General features: G+C 32.7%; 2 protein-coding genes across 4 annotated transcripts; one reads left to right on the top strand and one right to left on the bottom strand.

Annotated features, from left to right (window-relative positions):
* The first annotated feature begins 2,845 nt into the window (after positions 1-2,845).
* Positions 2,846-3,888, top strand: LOC122280571. 2 transcript variants are annotated; one of them, XM_043091529.1, is made up of 4 exons: positions 2,846-2,882; positions 3,200-3,357; positions 3,460-3,580; positions 3,655-3,888. In XM_043091529.1, the coding sequence occupies exons 1-4, from the start codon at positions 2,877-2,879 to the stop codon at positions 3,805-3,807; spliced, it is 438 nt and encodes a 145-aa protein (XP_042947463.1). In that variant the 5' UTR covers positions 2,846-2,876; the 3' UTR covers positions 3,808-3,888. The 2 variants fall into 2 exon arrangements, with proteins under 2 accessions (XP_042947463.1, XP_042947462.1); XM_043091528.1 differs by lacking the exon at positions 2,846-2,882 and having other exon boundaries at positions 3,027-3,357; positions 3,655-3,883.
* A 2,418-nt stretch (positions 3,889-6,306) lies between these two features.
* Positions 6,307-8,819, bottom strand: LOC122280622 (U-box domain-containing protein 33-like). Of its 2 annotated transcripts, none has more exons than XM_043091593.1 (4): positions 8,170-8,819; positions 7,129-7,247; positions 6,890-7,011; positions 6,307-6,771 (listed from the first exon to the last, which is right to left on the bottom strand). In XM_043091593.1, the coding sequence occupies exons 1-4, from the start codon at positions 8,438-8,440 to the stop codon at positions 6,525-6,527; spliced, it is 759 nt and encodes a 252-aa protein (XP_042947527.1). In that variant the 5' UTR covers positions 8,441-8,819; the 3' UTR covers positions 6,307-6,524. The 2 variants fall into 2 exon arrangements, with proteins under 2 accessions (XP_042947527.1, XP_042947528.1); XM_043091594.1 differs by having other exon boundaries at positions 6,307-6,768.
* Between the last annotated feature and the right edge of the window lie 8,226 nt (positions 8,820-17,045).

The following is a 17,045-nucleotide window of genomic DNA, read 5'->3' as shown; positions in this document are numbered from 1 at the left end:
CTAAATTCTGAACAAAAAAATGCGTATGATTTGATATTGCATACATTTGTATCAAATAAAGCTGGTGCTTTTTTCGTTGATGGCCCTGCTGGTACTGGTAAAACTTTTCTATACAGAGCACTTCTAGCAGAAATTAGATCGAAAAATATGATAACACTTGCAACTGCGTCATCCGGTGTTGCTGCCTCCATCTTACCTGGAGGACGAACAGCACATTCAAGATTTAAGATTCCATTAAATGCAGATAAAAGCAGCACATGTAATGTGAGTAAACAGGAAAATCTTGCTAAATTATTACGACTTGCAAAATTAATTATATGGGATGAAGCACCCATGTCTACAAAACATTCAATAGAAGCATTAGATAAAATGTTGCAAGATATTAATGATACAGATCTCCCTTTTGGTGGGAAAGTTATTGTTTTTGGTGGAGACTTTCGACAAGTACTACCTGTGATTCGTAATAGCCCAAAAGAACAACAGATTGATTCAAGCTTAGCTTCTTCTTATTTATGGTCTATTTTAAAAAAATAAAATTAACAAAAAATATGAGAGCCAGATTAGATCCAGATTTCTCGCATTATTTAATTGAAGTTGGCAATGGTAACGCACCCATAACTATTGACGAAAATATCGAAATTCCCAAAGAAATGACCATTCCCTATACCAATGATCTTGACTCTCTAAATTCTTTATTAGATGTTGTTTTTGGAAATATTTCTAACTATCCAGACAATTTAATAGAAATGTCAAATCGAGCTGTATTAACTCCAAAAAATCGGTCAGTTGATGAAATAAATACTATTCTCATTAACAAATTCCCTGGCGACGTTGTACGATATTATAGATTTGATGAAACAATTGATGTATCTGAACAAGGTATTATGGAAGATTTTTTAAATACATTGACACCGAACGGATTGCCACCACATGAATTGTTACTTAAAAGAAATTGTCCTATTATGTTAGTTAGAAATATTAATCTTTCAGAAGGTCTTTGCAATGGAACACGATTAACTTGTTGCAATTTTAGTCGTAATCTGATCGATGCACGAATTTCATCTGGTCACCACAGTGGTAAAAGAGTTTTTATACCTAGAATTGCATTTTTACCAGAAACAACTGAAAATAACGGCTTCCCATTTAAGAGGACACAATTTCCTGTTAGGTTAAGTTTTGCAATGACAGTAAATAAATCACAGGGACAAACGTTAAATTCTGTCAGAATATACTTACCAGAACCTGTCTTTTCTCATGGACAGTTATATGTTGCACTTTCAAGAGCTAAGACTGCTGATTCGGTCAAAATGCTCATAAGACCAACGACAAGTGCTGTTTATGAAACAAATTATACAAAAAACATTGTATATAGAAATTTTTTAAGATTAACAAATTCATTATAATATCATGCAAGTGTTCTAATTATTTTGATGTCTTTTGTAATATCATGTGAGTGTTCCAATTCTTTTATGTTATTATTATTCATATACTGTTTTTTTTTTCATTTTATAATTCTATAAATTTTTTTGTTATATATTCACATTTGTTTGTCATCTAATTTTTAATTACAGTGAACATGCGGACCTTATATACATCTGTTAGGGACATTACTCCAGCCACAAGATATTGGAAGATCAAAATGATCGTTACAAAAAAGTCACCAAAACGTACGGCGCAAAATTCAGCAACAAAATACCAAAATTTGATACTTTTAGATTCTGAGGTATTAAAATATTACTCTTCATTACTTATCATTATTTTGTGTATGGTTCAAAATTAAACAATTAAATTTATTCATTGTCTTCTTACAGGGAAATCGTGTGCAGGCAGTGATCTTTGGGAAAGACATCGATCTACGTAATGATACACTGTATATCTACCAATCATACTATATCGCAAATTCTTTGGTAAGAACAATGGATCCAAGGCATCAAAGAGGACCATATCAGTTTCAATGGACAATAAACTCCAAGACCATTGTTGAAGAGATCGAAGAAGACGAGCCAGCACTTAGACCGCCAGAATATAACCTTGTTCCTTTGAATGAACTTGGCGTACACATAGACACAGATGCTGAAATAGGTAACTACTATATAAATGTCGATATTTTTATATAGTTCCCTCTAACTGCAAAGTAACAATTTCTTTTTTCCTAAACTAGATATTTTGGCACTTGCAATTCATATGAACCCGCCAAATGAAGTGAATACGAACCATGGAAAATCGTTGATCCAAGAGATATACTTGATTGATCCAGGGTATGAACGTATATTGTCTCACATTGGTAAAATTTTTAGATTAATATATTATAATTGTTTTATTATGATGAATTTAACACCATTTATCATTTTTAATAGTCTAAAACTCCTGCGTTTAACAATGTAGAATCGCTTTGTTCATGACGAATGCCGCGAAATTTCTGACCTTATTCTGGCAAAGCCAATTATTTTAGGAACACGGATCAAAGTTTCTTCTTATAATGGTACTTCCTGTTAATATTAACATTGTTGTTAATTGTACATCTTATACTTGTATATTTATTCATTCATGTTTATAATATAGGCCTATCGCTGTCATCAAGACCGACGAGTGTCTTTATTGTTGAACCCCTTATTTCATCTTCTGTTGCATTACGTACATGGTAAATAACTTATTTAAATATACTATAAATTTAATGTGATTTTTTTCATTGTAAATCTTTCTTTGTTTCTATTGATGTTTAACTTTATTTACTAATTCAAATTTTCAGGGCAGCACAAAATGATAAATTGCTGGAAGAAATCATTGGAAATAGTTTTGGATCAGCTTCAACTAGTTCTACCGATCCAATCATAAAAGTATCTGAAATCGCAGAAAAATTGATATCTGCTCCAGCAATGGCGGTATATTTTTCTCTTTTTTTTTAAAGCCAAATTTCTTATTTTAAAGAATACAATTCATTTTTTCACTCTTTGGAATTGTTTAATTTTATTCTAAGTTTTTGGGACATGGAGATTGGAGGTTGGTTGGAATGAAATGGAAATGGAGGATGGCAATTTGTGAATTGTGTGCTGTGGATTCAGAACTATGCATATGCTTCAATTTGAAATGTTGATTGTTTGTTGGATTTAATTTATGTAATAAGGGTGAATTTCGAATCCTTCTATACGGTATTGTTTAGATGTTGATTAGTGCACATAGTTATTTTGTCTTAATGCAGAGGTCCACATATTTGGTTAGAGGCAAATTTAGAATGGTTGATTTTCACCAGTCATTCCACTACGTATCATGCGAGAATTGTAACAAGGCAACTGGCTATGACCTCGGTGAAAACTTCATATGTTATAGTTGCAAGAATGCAGCAATTGCACGGGCAAGGTAAACATTTTCCTCATATTTTGAAATTAAAAATTTTTACATGATAGTTAGAACATTTTATTTGCTGATATCAATGAATGATAATTTATTTATTGCTGTCAGGTGTCGAGTTTATTTAGATGTGTATGATGATATCACATCGACACCCGTTGTTATTTTTGGATCTTTGGCAGAGGAAATTTTGGGATGCACAGCTGTTGATCTTATAGACCGTACAGACGAGGTAAAATCTATACATTTAAATACGTTTAAAAATTTTGATACATTATCTTTTTATATGTTTTTTTATTGTTACAGGAACATCTGCCTTATATTGAAAACATTGCAAACAACATTGAAAATAATGAGTGGATCATAGTCTTGGGCGTGCAGATGAATGAATCTGGGAGGTTATGCCAAAACAAACTTACTGTATTATTTGTTAATAACGTCCCAGGAATAGCAGAATGAGTTTCTAGACTTTTCTTTTGAAACTTTTGACTATTGTAATATATAAGTACAGGGTACTCATGTATAGTTGTAGTTATGTTTATTAGAGTGCTGTATTATAGCAATGAATATTTTGCAAACAATATATATAATGTTTATTATGAAGAGGAAGAAAATTGTTAAAATATAGATAAAATTCTGTCTATTTATAGCTAAATTGAAAAATTTTTAAATTGTTACATTTAAGAAAAATATCGACTGGGCACACGTGCATCGCACGTGCTGCTTTACTAGTCTATTAAATAAGTGCCAAAGAGGTGAACAGTGATTTATAGTCCAATTTTGTTTTATTATACTTCTTTCCATTTTATTCTGATCTTTTACCGTCCAATTTTTCCTTTCTTAGCCCTGCTTTTATGACATATTTCCATTTTAATCCCGCTTTAGGATATCTTTCCATTTTGTTTTCTTCTACTTCTTTCTCGATTGATTTCTTTTTCTTTTTTACCCCTGCTTTTATCACATATTTCCGTTCTTTTTCCCTATACTTGTTTCTCAAATGTCTTAAACTTCAACAAGGTTTCCTAGAAAATGTGTCGAATAGGGCGCAGGGTATAAGGAAATCCACATAAATCACGTCTATACGTGATTTCCTCAAATATATATATTTATGTGGATTCCCTTATACAGGGCCTTCGAGAAAATTTAGAGGTACCTGGGCTTCTGATATTAAAATTTGGGCTTTCTATGTGGAAAAAAAAAAAAAAATACTATTTTAAAAATTGGTCCATGTAAAGAAATGATCATAAAAAATAGTCTTTATATACTTTTTATGAAAAATTCTAACTCTTAAAAAAATAAACATTAATCTTAGGTGACATGTTATTTTCTTCACTTTTATATTCTATAAATATTGAATTTATTTGTTACATTTTAGTATTAGACATTATATTGCTTTTGACTTACATGTGATATTTATAAATAAAAAGTGCTTCTATTTTATTTATGTGATTGATGGATTGTATAGCCGCTATTCTTCTTAAAAAATACATGTGAGGTAAAATGTAAGTTCATAAATCTATTTAGAAAATTTGATACATTACTTTTTTTTATATGTTTTAATTATTACGGGAGCATCTACCATATTTATAAAATATTTCAAGTAAAATTTCTAAGAAATAATGGATCATCTATGTAGGTACATAAATAAATCAACTGGGACAATTACGTTAAAACAAGCTGAACATCCTCTCTATCAGTTTTGTAATTGAAAGAAACAAAAATTCTATGTACAGTCCTTTTTGTGCACTCTTTTGTGCACTCCAATAATATGATTGGTTGGATATTAAAAAAAAATTAATCCAGCCAATCATATCAGTGGAGTGCGCAGGGAGTATGCAAAAGTGACTGTATATAGCATTGCTCTTGAAGAAATAATATAAACGTTTCAAATCTCTTATTATGAAAGTCTAAATGTTATAATTATATGTTTGAACAAAATATTGACTTATATATAAAGTCCATGTTTATTTCCCATTTTTTATCATGTTTAGTTTAACTTTTGTAAATTTATGGCTTATTTTAAATTTGTTTGAGTTTTTTTTTTTTTTTTTCTCATTTATCATTTACTATTTTTTTAAGCCCTTCCTAGTGTATATATATACACGATGGAAATTTCAACAGTGTGAACTAAATTAGGCCGTGGGCTTTTAATATGTGAACTAAATCAAGCCCATGAGTTTAATTTTCAACACGTGGTGCATGTTCATAATTGACATTCCTTTTACTGAACTTTTGGACCTTTATCAAAACTTTTGGACCTTTACTTTCTGGGTGCGGCCACTATGCCGCATACAGCACACAGCGGCGTGCTGCCCAGTTTTGTGTCTGTTTTTTTTTTTTTTTAATTTAATATTTTATATTATTTTATTTTATATTTTTTTAATCCCCTTTTTAACTATTAAGTAAAAAAAATACATTAATACATTTAAAATTATTTTCTTAATCATTAAATATAAAAAAAAATATCCAATATTACACTATAACGATACAAGTGGGGCGGCAGAACAGCTTTTTCCTTAACTTTTTATTGTCACTTGCATCGCAATCGGCATCTGAAAGCTTTCACCCGTTAATCAGTGTGACTGTCTTGCTGGAAATGAACAGGGAATACACAATTTGAAAGAGAAAAACAAAATAAAATGAGTGATAAAATAATTATATTTGAAACTTTATTCTTCGAGATCAATTAATTTTGGTGTAACTCTCCGAAATAAAACGAAAAACAAAATCACTTTTAAAAAAACGTTTGTATTAATGCCTTGTTCCTTTTTTTACCTAGTTCTCCTCCTGATCAGGACCTCAAGTTTTAGTACCTGGAATTCGTGTACCCACACGCATACACACAAACATAATGCAACACGAAGGCTGAAATTATATAGTCTATACTCTAAAAAATTTAATTAATGATAAAATTGGAGTCCCATTAGAACTTTATAAAGAGTAAAAACTTCTTCTTTCTAAGTAACGTGGATCTTATATACCACCTACTCTTATCCTCATCATATAGAGTATCACGTATAATATATACACAATAAATGGCTTCATGTCCTGTGCATGCATGCAACTTGTATATGTCCAGCTTGTGCAGATATTGTGGAATGTATGGTAACTTCTATTGATCAATGTACTGCTCTGAATTGTAACCTTCTGCAAATACCACTACATTCACATACAAACTAAGGTTTTGATTTTCGATTGAGGTGCTTGCCTGAAAAGCACACACACTCAAAGAAGTTCCAGTCAGATTGGTGGGTGTTATTTTCTGCTCTCCCCGGACTGGATGCTAGATCAGTAGAACAAGCTGGTTCTTCTATCTCTTGACTTTCTACTACCTTCTTCCCTTCATGAATAATGCTTACCTCACAAAACTCTGGTGCATTCTTCTTTACAAATTCTCCTTTTGCCATTTTTTTCCCCAATCTCCTAAAAAGAATGATAATTTAATTAACTAGTCAAATGCCAAAGTCATTGGTATGCAGTTCCTCCTAATTAAGTTCATCTAAAAGGTCTCGAGTCATATGCAAGAGAACAGGCATCATACCTTGAGCAATGTGGCGATCGTTTGGTTCCCATGACAAGGTTGGTAATGTTAAGGATAGGAATAAGTTCAAGGATTGCTTTGGCTGTGGCATTGCTCTCGAGAAGCATTGTTTCTACCGTGACCTGTCAGAGGCGAAAAAAGTGTTTTGATCATCCATGCATTCTCTGGTGTGCTTGGTATGTGATTAACTCATGACATTTGGTCTAGCTAGCTACATATAAAGTAGCACAGTTCTGCACCTTTGCCTCATTACACAAGCGGATATATTTCTGCAACAGATTCCTCCTCCTGTTATGCTCTTCATTTATGTAAACCTTCACCTGTTCCGCGCTCAATTGGCTCCTTGATAATCTTCCAACTACCAATAAAAGGTTCAGAAGACAGTAATATTTGTTATAGTCAAGTAGTTGAGTCCAGCAGGGAATTTACAGCTAAACAAATTTCTTTTTATGTGTTTGCATTTCACTTTAGGCCTGATTTTGATGTGCATAGAACTTGTGTATGGGAAAATTTGAAACAGTCACAATGAGGGATGTGCACAGAGCACTAAATTAAGAAAATCCTGCTCTAGACGATGAATGACGTATACTTTCATTGGCTTGCATCTTTTGAGATCCATCCAAAAGATTCTTATATGAGAGCAGTCGATTATGAAAACATTGCCAGACAACTTTAATTCTAATTGGCCTACCTGGATTTGCATGCCACACATACAGTTCAGTCTGTATCTTTTCTTTTATTGCTTTTTATCGTCACTACATATTTTGTGGATGAGAAATGTTGTTTTTCATCCTCAGCTTTATCATCTATAATCATACTGACTGATGTGTAATATTTTAGGAGGCTTCTCATTTAGATGGTTAACCTATGAATTCTTCTAAAATATTGTGCCGTATCAGTAAGTGTGATTGGGAAGATAAAATTAAGAATGAATGAAAAGTGCTATTTGTGGACAGCATATCTAAAACGGGCACTTTTCAGCTTTTGAAATCAAAATTCTTGGTAGCATTATCAGGATAATCTTAGGGAAAGTATTTTCAGCGTACATCCAGAAACACTATGCTCATGACTGATAATGTCAAGACAGAAAAGCACAACAACGTCAATATATCTATATATATGGAAGAAAATCTTGACGGATGCTTGAATGTGTAGATTATTTGCAGTTTGTTACACTGCTCTGAGCTCAATTCCAAACACAGAAAAAATTTATAAAAAATAAAAAAAAAAAAAGGGAAAAAGAAAGAGAGATAATAATACCAAAACATTAATGGTGTTACCAGGAGTAGGTATGTAGGTAATAGCAGGAAAAACATGGACAAGAAAAACCCGAGCACCGGGGGGAACTGCATGATCAAGAACCCATTTCAGCACATCCAGATCATCTTTTCCCACAGCAACATAAACATCATGAATTCCTCCGTCTCGGTTATTGCTGGCAATACTCTTGCTATCTTCTACCATTTCCACGATCTCAGGTGACATTATTCTCGAACTGCAATATTGTATTTCCATATCTTCTGCAGTATTTCCATGGTTTGCTTCTTCCATGAATTCCTGTCTCACTCTTAAGTGCCTCGGTCCCTCTCACATATACACAAAGAACAAAAACTATGGGGGTTAAGAGAGCGAAAATAACTAAGAAAAAGATGCTAGGTAGCTAGTGGATTGGCAGTTTCTACAAGGGAAAGAGTCGTTGCTCTCAAAGCCACAAAAGAAAAGGAAAAGAGAGATTCTCTTTTGTCAAGTTTTGCAGGCCAAATGGATATGTCACACAGCACCCTTCCTTCGAGCTCTACCTTTTTTTTCCTTTTTCTTACGCCCCTTTAATTAAGAGGGAAAAAAGAACAAGAAAAAGGAAAACTTCTTGAGCCTTGTGCTTTCTTCTATCCTTTATCATCCTAGTTTTTTAGTCCATTGGGATATTTGACCTCAGGCTTGTGAATGGAGCATCTTTTCGTCTGGTCCTCATATTTTATAGATGGGGAGGACTTTGATGGCCCTTGACCCTATGGTTAGGCATGTGCACTTTGAATGTCATGATCCTTAAAAAAAAAAAAAAAACACAACATGGGTCTTACAATGTGGTAGGATTTTATCACATTTTAATTGATGTACAAGTTTTTCTAACCCATTTGTCAGGATTTGGGGCCTTTTACTATTCAAAAGGCAATTTCTAAGGCCTTCTCTACTCATTTTATATAGGGTGGCATTTAACTCTGGCATTGTTGGGTTAGTCAAAACTAAAAATCTCATCTCATTTCATCTCAATTCATTATTACACTTTTTTCAAATCCCAATACAAAATATAATAAACAATCTAACTTTTTCAAATTCTAATATAAAATTAATATTCAAAAATTATATTATAATAATATTTTATTTATTATTATTTAAAACATCTCATCTCATCTCATCTGTATAACTAAGCGGGACCAACCTTCTGAAATTGTGTGGTTTTTGGTTAATTCTACCAACAGACAGAAAGAACGTAAACTTTTCTTAGGGAGACAAGTCTCAATATCGAGTTTGGCTTACATTTAGTTAAAAACAATTATTAAATATGTGCTATTATGAAAATGAAGGGACATGATTAATTGAGTTTACTACCAGTAAACGAGTAAATCTATTCCGTTCATTTTCCAATATGATATAACCATTGAAAAATTAAATAACTGCATGTGAGGCCATGTACTCTTCGATATATATGATCATAACTTTGTACTACTTCTCGTTTGGTTGTGTAGCACTTTACTCCAAGTTGATAAAATGCATGTCTAATATCTCAAACCTTTTCTGCTCAATACATGAGGGAGGCCAAAGTGTTGGGTTGGTGCAGATCGGAATTCGACAGAGATATGAGTTGATTTCTTAATCTCCTTTTGAATGAAATTACCCAAGTACCCCACTATATATTCATAAATATCTACTAATTCACTCGACAAATTAGTTAGTCTTTGATCGTGTAATTATTTAATAATTAAGCAATAACCTAAAGTAAATCATTTGCATAACACATATTTTGGTAACTAAGGGAAACCATTTAAAAAACTTTTTAAGGGTAAAATCCTGAGGTAGCTAAATCCAGAAAAATCAATTTTATTATTTGAAAATCAATTGCAAGTAAGTCTCAATTACAAAACCTTTGTCAATTGATTCCCTTACTTGACCCAACAAAAGGCGTTTGTTTCTACCACAGTAGTAACCAAAACCTTTGACAATCTTTAAATATTGACTTTTCTCCTGAAATTTCAGTGGCTGAATTACGATCGATCAATCTCTAACATGGAGCACAATCACACTTGAAGAGAGAAAAATAACTAGAAGATTCTCAAGTGAATTTTCTCATACACAAGTATTCAGAATATACTTTTAATAATTCCTAGCCAAAATCTATGAATCTGTTATACCAACTGAATCTCTTAAATAAATAACCTGAAAGCAGTTTGAGTTGCAGTAGGACTCTACTGATAGAGTGACTCTGTCATGAATAACTCTCCTGACGAGATGCTGATACCTGGTGCTAAATTTTCTCTGCAGTAGCATATTCCTATTCAAACTATTAATTAAAAAACAAACTGAAATAGAAATGAACAAAATAAGGATAAGATTGGTGGATTATTTACAACTATAGTTGCTCCCCCTCACCTATACTCCCCCTTTTTGTCATTGTTTAGTCTACTCCACATTGGAATCCATAACGCTTTCCATCACTTACTGCACATCCAAAGAGAGTTGGACCAGTCTATCATTTGCTTGTACGCAATCAGAACATATAGCAGCAACCTGTTGCTCTAGCTTTGACTAGCTGACCTCACAATTTGCAGCAAAGTTGTCAATCTTCTGGAATGACAGATTGATTTGTTCCAATACTTGAGAGATGGGAACAAATGGCTCTGGAGGAGAGGATGTAGATTCAGTTGTTTGGGGTCTCTTCTTTGTTAAAACCGCCTCAGATTTAACTATAGTAAGGGCTAAAATGGAACCAGTCATCTTCATAGTAAGCTCATTATCCCTAAGAGGGACCTTGGCTTTAATAGCCAGTTTTGTGATTAAACTTTCAAAAAGTTATGTTAAGTTCTTTTTCCACATGATAACAATGTAAAATATCAATAACATATCGTAGAAAATCAATAGAGACACCCGTGGCCAAGGCATACATAAAATAAACACGTTCCAATGGGAGTTCAGTGTGGCAGCTTATTGGCTAAAGGTTTGATTACACTATTTTAGCTAACAATCTAAATTGAGGGAGCATTACATAAAGTGAAAGACTATTAACTTTAGGATTCCATTTTAGGCCTTGAGGTCCAACAAAGAGGTTGCACATTGCTGTCTTTGTTGGGCCCTCATGCCCTTATATCGATACAAAGGTGCATCCACTTCAGGAAAATCATATAAATCTCAAATAATGGCCGGGGAAATCTCCACGAGGGTTTTCCTAACAATAGAGGTGATACTATAATCATCAAGATTAAGATTAAAATGGGCAATGTTTGAGTAAAACTCATGCACTACCTTAACACATGGAGTGGGTGAGGGGTGTGTTAGCTTTTCCCAATGTCGTTCAACAAAGATACGACAGGTTATCTCAAATTCAGTTTAGGAAAATTATTTATACTCACTTCACGCTCACCAAGCACTGGTTTGAGAGAAAAAACAGTTTTATAAGCTATTTCAGCTTCAAATGAAGCGAAGCGCTCAAAGGATGCTCCAAGCCATGGAGTCTTAGGTGGAAGGGGTGAATTACCTCCAGCCTATACTGCCTCCCTAAGAGGGTCTTCCCTACTTGAGGAAGTTTTAGGTGAGGGTACTTGAGCACATTTCTTTCTCTTTGCTATCTCTTTAAACCTCATTTGAGGAAGCACGTAAACACTATAAAAAGTAGAATAATCAATATCAAACCTAGATGTGCTGAGATGATAATAAATAAATAAAAATGATGAACAGCTCCCATGTGTTTCAACTTTTCATGGATTAGATTCTTGTATGAGCCTGAATTCAAGCAAAGTCATGACAAAATGAATGAAATGGTTTGGTTAAGACATAAAAACAAATACTTGGTGGATATACCATGAGAACCAAAATGCATAATACCGTAACCCACCAAAGTCTACCCTTAATACATTGACAAATTAGACCCACTGTAGCAACTACACTTCTTTACATCCAAACATCAAAAACTTCAAGTCCTAAATCTCAAAACACCAAAAAAATATCAATAATCCTAAACTTTATGTGTGTCGAACCCTAGAATTAGAAAAGAAGAGGAGCCAAATGAGAGGAGCACTTAATATGATAGGGAATCGTAGAGGGAGAAGGTCTGTGCTGTTTCTAAACCACGAGGAAGTAGGATGTGATAAGGATGATAAGTGATATTCAACTAGGGCTCAAGAAGAGTAAGAGAGCCATGGGTGGGTGTGATAGTGGTATCGGGGGTGGGGGGTGAGTGTCTATCCAAGTGACTTAAGTTACTTATTGACCAGCCGTGCCACGTATGAGCTTACGTCTTAGAGTCTCACTGGGACTTAGACACTAAGGCCAAAACACACTCCTAATTAAACCAAACCACACCTTCCATACTTGTGCACTAGAATGCAAAGTACTAAAAAAATAAAATATACCAAACAACCAAACCAAACAAAAAAATATATACATAAAAATAAAATATGAAAATTGATTGACCCTAAAAAAATATTTTCAAAAATCCTTTTTCCTTTTTTTTTTTTTATTTTTTTTTTAAAAAAAAGAGAGTCAATGTACATGCCTAAGTGCATCACCAGTCCAAGCATATAGTCTCTCACATAGCCAAAAATAAAATATATTCTCTTATTTGCAACAATCACAGTGGTTTGTCATACCTCATAAGTTCATTAATATCAAAGTTCATGTAGGTGTGCGAGTGAGAATATTTACTTATGAATCATATATATGTACTTTTCATTCTTTCCCTTTTTTTTTGTTATATTTTTTTATTTCTTTTTATAGATACTCCCAAGATATTATCTCTAATCTTAAAAGTCAAATTTTATACTAGAGTTTAGACTCTAGATACTTGAAAGAGTATATCCTTTGAACACAAGTTTGTACAACCCTTGATATATCAATTTTTATTGCTCATATTTTTTTGCAATGATTAGATAAATGATTTTTCCTATAAGCACTTAAGAAACATATTCGTGTAGGTCTTTGTTTTTTTTTTTTCTACAATGAATAAACACTGACTTTTTTTATATGGATCAAACATTGAAGTCCGGCAAGGGGAGATCTCTTGCTTTTAGTACTAGGTTCAACTAGTATTAATTAATTTAAAGCCTAAACTCCCCCTTTGGTGAGCACCTCGTAAAAAATTAGAGAACATAATAATAAAGAATGTGAAACTATGAACTTTCCTCATAAAAGAGTGTGAGAACCAAGTGCTCAAAACTTGGCACACCAAGTATGAACTTTCCTTAAATGAAAAAAAAAATATTGTGAGATAAAATAGAAACAAAGTGTAATATGATTTAATTTGAAAAACAGAAAAAAAAATAAACTAAGAAATATGAAAAATGCATGCACTAGACTAATGCAAGTGTGTAGTGTGTCACACACATCATGACTTTCCTCAAAAATTCAAAAATTAGTCCATCTAAAGGTTTAGTAAACAAAACAATGAGTTGATACTCAGTAGACACATGATCCAAAGAAACTATTTTAAACTCGACCGAGTCTCTAATGAAATAATGTCTAAGGTCTATATGCTTAGTCCTAAAATACTGAACTTGATTATTTGAGATACTAATAGCACTATAATTATTATAATAAAGAGTCATAGTATCTTGAGAGAACCCGTAGTCTTCAAGTATCTTTTTCATCCATAGTATATATGTACATAAACCAGATGTACTCTTCCTATCATCAGCATTCCCAACCTAATTAGTATCCGAATAGCCAACTAGTGTCAAGTTAGTATCCTTAGAATACTAAATCTCATAATCAATAGTTGCACTTAGATATTTAATTATTCTTTTTACTACTGTGATATGAGATTATTTAGAATTAGCTTGAAACCTAGAACACACACCAACACTAAAAGTTGTAGTGGGTCTACTAGCTGTAATGTAAAGTAGACTTTATATCATGCTTCTATAAAGAGTAGGGTTAATATTTTCATTTATAGGATCTGTGTTGATTTTTACTGAAGTGCTCATAGGAGTGCAAGCATTGCTCTTTCCTTCCATCCCAAACCTCTCAACATGTTCTCTAGCATACTTAAATTGTGAGATAAATATTTATTCTTTCGTTTGTTTCACTTGGATGCCCAAGAAAAATTTAACTCACCAATCACGATCATTTCAAGCTCAGATTTCATTTTAATAGCAAAATCGTATGAAAGAGAATCAAGTGTTACTCCAAACACAATATCATCAACATAAATTTAGACAATGAGTAGTTGCTTACCTGATTTCATGATGAAGAGAGTTCTATCAGCTTGTCCTCTAGTGAAACTATGTTTAAGTAAGTAAGCTGTCAATCTTTCATACCAAGCATGGAGTGTTTGTTTTAGTCCATAGAGAGTCTTCTTTAACCTATAAACATGATCATGATAGAGATGATTAATAAAGTAATGGGGTTGTTCAACATATACTTCTTCTTATAGAAGTCCATTAAAATGCACTCTTAACATCCATTTGATATAACGTAAAGTTTAGATGACAAGTAATGGCAAGAAGTATGTGAACAAATTCTAAAGGAGCAATCGGAGCAAAAGTTTCATCAAAATCAATCCCCTCCACTTGTGTGTAGCCATGTGCAACTAGCCTTGCTTTATTTCTCACAATGGTGCTATACTCATCAAACTTGTTCTTGAAGATCCACTTGGTTTCAATGATATTGTAAATTTCATGTTTAGGAACCAACTCCCATAAATCATTCCTTATGAGTTGATGGAATTCTTCATGCATGGCATTGACCCAACTTTCATAATTTAAAACTTCTTCAAATTTCTTGGCTCCAACCTGTGACAAATAACACACAAAAGAAGCTAGATTTAGAACTCTTTTTCTAAGTTTCATTCCTTCATCTAGCTCACCAAGTATATTCTTTCTTAGATGATTGTGAGTAACCCTTAAGCTTAACAGTTACATCACATCAGAAACTATACTAAAGTTGACCAAATGGGAAGTCCCCCTCTTATAAGGAGGCTGCTAAGGAGAGTTTCGGCTAAGATCAGTTTAGCTACTCTCTATGTGTAAAGAAAATCGCGCTTAGGAGTTTCTGCATCGGTTACTTGCCTAGTAACTAATTTTCCTAGAGTTAATAGTTACGAGCTAGAGCTTCCAGGGGAGTGATATCTTCTAAGTTAGCTCTTAGGCCAGGAGATTGGATCTAGTCATAAGAATAATGATTGACTAATAAATAACTCACTTCTTGGTCTTTGGCCTCCTCAGTCACTACGAATGGGAAGAGATTAAGACTTTTTACATCTAACTACTCGGATACGAAGGAAAAAGTAGATAAAACAACGGATGGTAGCATCTGGTGTAAAAGAGCTCCTATCTATCGGTTGCATCCTTAGGAACTACCAACTAGCTGAGAGGAAATCAGAGAGTAAGGATAGAACAGAACTCATTAGATCTAGTCATGGTAGCTAATCGAATGTAGGAGATAATATAACTGCTTCCCTTTAGGACTCGGCATTCACTTTCTGACCCTATCTATTCTAGTTAAGTAAGGAAGGCCTCTTATAACAGACACATTTAGCAGCTCTTTCCTTCTGATCTAGGCCCAGCCTTATGTATTCTTCTACTTAGGAGGGATCAACAGCAGCAAGCTATCTTGAAAAGTATATGAAAGCACAATCTAAATACCTTATTATTAGATTAAAATGGTAAAATGTGAACAGAAATAATATAAATTAATGTGTATTCTTGAATTGAATTCTATTTGCTTTGTGATACTCCTAAACAGCTTTTTATGTTTAGTTTCAGAGTTTATAAAAGAGCAAGTCAAAGACTATTCAAATTCAAATAAGGAATTTCATGGGGTTTGAGAGCAGTTTTGATCAAGAAAAAAAAATCACAAAATGAAATTATAAGAAGTCAAAGTCTGAAATTTGCTAGGAGATAGCCTGGACATATTTTAGTAGTTTAATCATAACTTTACACTCACATATTAGATTGATGTAATTCTTACTGTGTTGGAAAGTTATCTTAAAGGGCTATAAATGTTTCTTAGTAAGGATTTTCAAATTCGAACTCCTGAAACACATATATGGCTATCAAGATTAGTCCTAAAATTTAAGCGATTTTTTTTATACGAAAATCATGAAAACATTAGGGTTTCTTTCCTACCCTATATAAGTATATCATTAGTATGAAATGGAATGAGAGGAGAGGTACAAGAGACAGAAAACAATAGGCTCTTTTGGTTTTTAGGAGAGAGGATGCTAGGGTTTGGAGAAACTCATTTTCCAGAAAAAAGAATTATTTTTCTTTCGAATGGAGAACTAATTCCTTGGTAAGGTTAAAGATGAACGTGCATGTTAGATGGTATTTTTAATTTATATATTTGATTTTCAATTACAAAAACTTTTTTGTTTTATCATTCTTAATTCATTGTTGATTTTTTTTTTCCGAATAAACATAGAATTTATTCTGTTTATGGATTCAGTCATACTTTTTCTATTGAATGGATTATTTCTTTGATTATGTTTGGGTCAATTATTTATCTATATTGATTTACTTTTTTGCTGCAATATTGCTCTCTAAGTATATTGTCGTCGTTAGATTTTCTTAATAGTGATAATAATTTATATATTTTAAAAGTGGTGAATAATTTTTCAAAGAGTTACATATGGTTTCACTTTGATTTATAAATCTATACATTCTGATTGAGAATTTTAGAAATTGAGTTTCTAATTAGTTATTCAATGAATTAAGAATAATTAAAATACCGAATTTGTGCAAGGGATTTTGATGCTTTACTGTACATCAAATTTGAGTATTTTTCTGTTAGTCACTTTGTTTTAGTTTGCATTTAAAATTAATCTTTGTTTTCCATTAATGATTTAATATTTTTCTTTAATTTCTTTGTTCATTCTACAATTTTTTTTAATTTGTCTCTTTGTGGAATCAAAACCCAAAAGCAATGCTACAACTATTGTGTTATTCTT

Source organism: Carya illinoinensis, chromosome 11 (genome assembly GCF_018687715.1).
Source record: "Carya illinoinensis cultivar Pawnee chromosome 11, C.illinoinensisPawnee_v1, whole genome shotgun sequence".
In the NCBI taxonomy this organism is placed as follows: Eukaryota; Viridiplantae; Streptophyta; class Magnoliopsida; order Fagales; family Juglandaceae; genus Carya; species Carya illinoinensis.
This window is presented reverse-complemented; position numbering and strand designations above follow the sequence as displayed.